The sequence below is a fragment of the Gossypium raimondii genome, chromosome 5 (genome assembly GCF_025698545.1).
Source record: "Gossypium raimondii isolate GPD5lz chromosome 5, ASM2569854v1, whole genome shotgun sequence".
Taxonomy (NCBI): Eukaryota; Viridiplantae; Streptophyta; class Magnoliopsida; order Malvales; family Malvaceae; genus Gossypium; species Gossypium raimondii.
In genome coordinates this window covers 33,919,597-33,926,084 of record NC_068569.1, presented here as the reverse complement: position 1 = coordinate 33,926,084, position 6,488 = coordinate 33,919,597, and the positions used below count along the sequence as shown (strand labels likewise).

Genomic DNA, 6,488 nt, shown 5'->3' with positions numbered 1-6,488 from the left:
ATGCTCCCGAATAAGATCCTGTATCGATGTGGAAACTTTGACTGGGTCCCTCTACTTGGGATTTGGGGGGCTATCGAGTACGCTCCTTTGCTCGTATTAAGACAGTATAGGTCAAGACAGTTCATACCTGTAACACAAGGGCTGGCTCAGTGCGAGTTTTCATATAATGGTGATAATTACAAGAAGAAGATTGGCCGTAGGACCAATGACGACCCCTGAATACAACAAGTGGTGGAGTAAAAAAATCAATGATAATATCCCTAGGCCAAGTCAAGAAGGCAGTCGATCGATAGAAGAACACATGCGAGTAGTCCCGTCCGAGTTAGAGATCATCAAGCAAGATTTTGAAAAAAGAAATTCAGAGCTAGAAAAAAGGATAGAACAGTTGGAGAAAGAAAAAATGCATTTGAGATTAGAAGTTGATGTCCAAAAGCATGAGGCTGAAAAGTTAAGAAAAGGAAAGAATGAAGCCGAAGAAGATTTAGACAGTTTGAAAATGGATTATAAGAAGTTGCGTACGTCAATAAAAACTGCTAGTTTGGGTAAAACGTCTGAGCAATGGCGGCAAGAAATCCAAGAAGAAAAGACTAAAGTCGATCAGTGGGAAAAGAAGTTCCATGGTACTCGAGTAAGAGAGGACGCTTTAAAAAAGCACTTGTTGGAAAATCGAAGTGAAAAAGAGAGGTTAAGAGCTCGAGTGGCAGAATTGGAGAGGTCACTGCAGCAATATCGTATTCGCAATTCCGCAATCGAATTAAGGGCTAGTTTAAGAAAAATTGAAGAGCTAAAAGAGAGGATAGAAGAACTGGAAACTGTGCTACAAAACTGTGAACTCCGGGTTGAACTACTAGAAGCAAATAATGGGTGTTGGAAAGAGCAGTTTCATCAATCTCAAGACCAGGTCAGGGAAAGGGATTATGTCATGGGCGAAGCTTTGACCCAAGTGCGAGAGGTGACTGATCGCTTGCAAACTTTAGCGGCCCAGGCTGATGTACTAAGTGTAAAATATAAATTGGAGTCAGATCGAGGTCGGGAGTTAGATTGGCTTCTTAAACAAGTCAAGGCCTTAGGCATTAAGGCAAGGACATATATGTAATCCATTTTGTGTAAATAATTTGTTTTCTAGAAAAGTTATTCTAATGAAATTGGTTCAGAATCAATGCCTTTTTACATTCATTTGTATTCATGCATTTACATTTCATTATATCATGTGCATTCATATCACAAAAGGACTCTAAAATCGTGGCAGTTACCCTGGAACATCCTTACGTTACACGAAAGAAAACAAAAGCAATGGACCAAAAGCTGGAAAGGTTGGAACTGATGCAAAAGGAGGAGCAAGATCAAATGCAAGATTAACTAGCCAAAATCCAAATGGATATGAGGGAGCAAATGTTAGAATCCCAGAGGAACATGATGAACCAGTTAACACAGCTGCTGGCTGGTGGGGTAGGAAAAGGGAAGAGCCCTATGCTCAATACTGGGGACGACAACGAGGATCCTGTTTATCCTCCAGGCTTTACCCGAACTGACACCCAAGCACAACCACAAATGGTGTCCGTCAATATCAGGCCCCAATATCAGACCGGCACTTCGGCACCGATAAATTTCCATATGGGTTCAAGCTCTAACCCTGGAGACAACCCAGCAAATCCTGTTGTCCCTAACCCTGATGACATAGCCAAAATAGGGAAGTCTAGAGTGGAGCTCCCAAAACAACTAGAGGACCGATGCAAGTGGTTAGAAGAAAAGTTTAAAGAATTGGAAATGACTGATTACTATAGTGGAATCGATGCTAAGGAGTTGAGTCTGGTTCCAGATTTAGTGCTCCCTCCAAAGTTTAAAGTACCAGAATTTGAAAAATATAACGGGACCAGCTGCCCCGAGGCTCACATTACTATGTTCTGTCGAAGGATGACAGGATATGTCAAAAACGATTAGCTATTAATTCGCTGTTTTCAAGATAGCTTGACTGGAGCTGCGGCAGATGGTATAACCAGCTAAATCATGCCCAAATTAGCTCGTGGAAAGACCTGGCGCAAGCTTTCATGAAACAATATAGCCACGTCACAGACATGACGCCTGATAGAATCACATTACAGAACATGGAGAAAAGGCCAAATAAAAGCTTCAGGAAATATGCGCAAAGGTGGAGGGAAGTTGCCACACAAGTCTAACCACCACTGCTAGAAAAAGAAACAGCCATGCTCTTCATCAATACCCTAAATGCGCCTTTTATTAATCTCATGCTGGGAAGTGCGACTAAAAGTTTCTCAGATAAAGTGATGACCGGTGAGATGATAGAGAATGTGATAAAATGCAGAAAGATGGAGACTGGTGAAAGCGCCAAAAGGTCGGCCTCAAGGAAAAGAGAAAACGACGTGAGTAATGTAACCATGCATAACAAGATTTATTCAAAGCCAGTTACTGTGAGCCAAATGAGAACGATAACCATTGGTCATCAGGGCCCACCAAGACAAGAGTTCAATATTAGGCAAAGAACGGAGAAACCCTAGTTTACACCTATTCCAATGACATACAGGGAGTTGTACCAGAGTTTATTTGACGCACACGTTGTTTCCCCTTTCTACCTACAATCAATGCAACCTCCATACCCTAAATGGTATGATACAAATGCCCAATGCGAATACCATACAGGAATCACGGGGCACTCGATAGAAAACTGCACCACTTTCAAAAAGTTGGTCGAAAGGCTCATTAATATGGGCATTGTCAAATTCGACGATCCGTCTGGCGCAGAAAATCCATTACCTAACCATGTTGATAAAGGAGTAAATGTAATAGCCGAGAACGCGGGGAGAAGAATCAAAGAGAATATCGCTGAAGTGAAAACCCCGTTGAGAGAGGTTTGGAACGAAATGGTAGAAAGGGGATTAATCGCATCAGATTTGGAGGACAGATCTCAAGGAGCATTGGACTATTGTACATTCCATGATGAAGAAGGGCATGTAATTCAAGAATGTGGTAAGTTCAGGGTTTTAGTACAAGGTTTAATAGGCAACAAGGAACTAGAATTCTTTGAGTACGCAGAAGGAAACGATGTTTGGGCCTCAAAAGGAGGGTCGTCAGAGAGGGTCTACAGGGTCAATCACCCGATAATAATTATTTTACAACCAAAGGTCAACGAAGACAAGGCACAAGTTACACCGAATGTCATAATTAAAAAACCCGTTTCTTTTCTTTATAAAGATAGCAAAAGGGTACCTTGGAATTATGACTGCAATGTGAAATTCCCGAAAGAGGAGGGCCCAGTCTACACGTCAGAGGAAGATAGAGATATGAGTTCCTATACACGTAGCGGAAAGTGCTATGATGCCCCAAACTAAAGAATTGAAACCGTTAAGGAGAAGTATTTGATGGTCGAGGAAAGGAAAGAGAAGCCAAAACTACCTGCTAATGAGTCGTAACAGAGAGAATGTAACAGCCCGATTTCGACTCTAATCGGGCATAGTGGTTTCGGGACCACAAGTCTGAGTCAAAAAAATATTTCAATATTATTCTGTGTGTTTATTATATGTGAATTTAATTGTGTGAAATTTTCGTGTTTTAATTTTGTCATTTGAGTGATCGATTAAAGAAAAATGACTTAATCGCGTAAAATGAAAAATTGGCTAGTTATTGTGAAAAGTGTTAATTTGCTAATGTCTTGTTAATATGGAGTTCTTAATAGGTAAAAAGCCCATTATTATGTGAGTGGGTGATAAAGGTCAAAAATTACCTTATATTATAATGTTTATATATTTTGTAATAAAGGTTAATATAGTAAACTAATAATTAAATTAACATATGATATAATAAATCAAATTGAAGCCATTATTTTCATTCTTCACTACCGAAACTTAGAAAAGTAAATAGGGTTTAAAAGCTTTGGGATATTCGGTCATTATCAAGCTTAACTCAAGGTATGTTTTACTTCGGTTTTCAATAATTTTTACGTTTTTGAGATCGTTGTTTCGAATACTATCCGACCCATGTTTGAATTTTTAATTTTGATGAATATTTTGAGTTGTGCAGTTGATGAAAATTTGTGCTATGTGATGTTTGATGATGAATAATGAAAGATATATTTTAGATTAATATGTTTTGTATTGGAAATTTTGGTGAAATTGAGTAATTAGAGTTAAATTGTGAAATTAAATTTTTGAGGGACTAAAATGTGAAATAAATGAAAGGTGAGGACTTGCATGAACAATAGGTACATACGGCCCTTGTATGTTGTGAACAAATTTTGTGTATTTTGTGTTTTATCCAAAAGGGGCTAAATTGTAAAAAGTGTAAATGTTAGGGGCAAAATGGTAATTTATCCATTTATGTGTTTTTTTATTAAATTGAATGTAATTATATTTAAACTAGCTTATTTTGAATATAATTAGATCGAGAACCGAAGAAATCAGAGTTGGATCGGGGAAAAACTAAAGTTGTCGATTAATCGTCTGGTTTCGACTTTTCACCGTCCGGGGTAAGCCTATTAGCAACTAAAAGTTATTAAGTTAATATTTATACATGCATACTAATTGTATTTTATGTTGAGCTATAATTAAAAGTATATTAGTTGAATAAATTTTGAAGTGTGGATAATATATATAACATGTTTGAATATACAAGTATGATCTTGTATAAATTCATGGTTTGAAATGAAGATATGAAATGTAATCAAGAATAGGTGATGTTCGAATAAGCATGAGTATATATATGTAAATTTCTTTTCTTGAAATTAGGTAAGAAAGTTATATATATATATATATATATACATACGATAGATCAAATATATATATATGAATACATGAACAAGTCTTGAATTTAGTCAAAGATATGTATGTATATATATATGTATGTATAATACTGAATATATATATGTATATATATAAGTTTTGAGTTTAGTTAAAGTACTAATGTTGTATATGTATAAATTCTGGTATAAATCAAAGGTATGTATAACATTTATATATGAGGTTTGATTATGCAAGATTATGTGTATATGTTCTTGTAATGAATTTAAGTATGAAATTTATATATGTATGTGAAAGTTTCGATTATGTATGTATATTCATGTAAAAGTTCTTGAATGGAAGTGAAGATATGAAACTATTAGTTTGGATCATTATAAGTGATCGAATATAATACAGACTTTACGTCAGCAGGCTTGATGCCGGTGATATAATTCAGACTTTACGTCTAGCAGACTTAATACCAGTGATACATTTCGGACTATAGGTCTAGCAGGCTAAAAGCCGGTGTACCGAATCAAGTTTTAAAACCTAGCAGGCTAAGTGCCGGTGAATCTGTTTAAATTATGTGAGAATATGCAATTGATATATCTATGATTTTGATTATATGAAATCGATGAATACATAAGCATTCAGTTTTTACATGCTTGGTGAGTATACAACTACATTCGGGTTTTGCATTAGTTAAATATAATTGTATGTATTTGGTATATACAATTAATAAAGGCATATGTACATTAGGTATATGCGATTGTTGAATTTATAAATGCATATGGTGATATGCGGTTGTTAAATATATATATGTTGAGCCTATGTGTTTGATAATTATTTATGTATGCATTTGAGATATATATATATATAAATGTACTCATTTATATGTATATGAAGAATATGTATATATATTGAATGTATGTATTAGCTATGTATTCAGTATAAATTCATAATGAGTATATATATATATATATACAAACGAATATAAAATGTGATTGGTATATATGTGTATGATCAATTATATACACATGATAAGTACATATGTGCATACGGATGTATGCAGTAATAAAGATGTATACACATTCGGTTATAAAATTGGTTAAACATATGTATATATATGCAATCGTCTATTTACGTTAAAGTGTATATACATTCGGTTTTAATTGTTGATAATTATGTATGCATTTATCTATAAGTATCATTAATATATACAAGTGTTTGCGAATTCATTAAGTGTACTAGGAAATATTATGATTTTTACAAATAAATTTGTTGTTATGCTATAGACTTACTAAGCTATAAAAGCTTACTTTGTTTACTTATGTCTTTCTATTTTATAAACTTAAAGATCAAGCTTCAAGCTCGGGATTGTCAGCAAGTTCATCATCCTATCTATTATCTCAGTATTTAAAATATTTCAATTCTAACTATGGCATGTATAGACTAGATAAATGTTTTGAAGATCGTATTTTGTTGTATTGTATATGATTATAATAGCCATACTAAAATGGTTTATTTCTTTATGGATTTGCTAGTTCGTAATGTCTTTATTAATTAGATTTTAATGTCTTTGTTTATTAAAAATGGTTAGAAGAGAAGTTTAATATTTTGCATTTTGTTTTATATTAGACTAAGTTTATTATATTTAAATAATATATATAATATATATGTATTGATTTTGAGATGGTTGTGTTTTGTTCGGTAATGCCTCGTAACCTTAATTCGGCGACGGATACGGGTTAGGGGTGT

The 6,488-nt window shown here is 34.6% G+C and overlaps 1 protein-coding gene across 1 annotated transcript; it reads left to right on the top strand.

Annotated features, from left to right (window-relative positions):
- The first annotated feature begins 301 nt into the window (after positions 1-301).
- LOC105766984 (uncharacterized) lies at positions 302-1,359 on the top strand. The gene is made up of 2 exons (XM_012586520.1): positions 302-1,078; positions 1,231-1,359. The coding sequence occupies exons 1-2, from the start codon at positions 302-304 to the stop codon at positions 1,357-1,359; spliced, it is 906 nt and encodes a 301-aa protein (XP_012441974.1).
- The last annotated feature ends 5,129 nt before the right edge of the window (positions 1,360-6,488 follow it).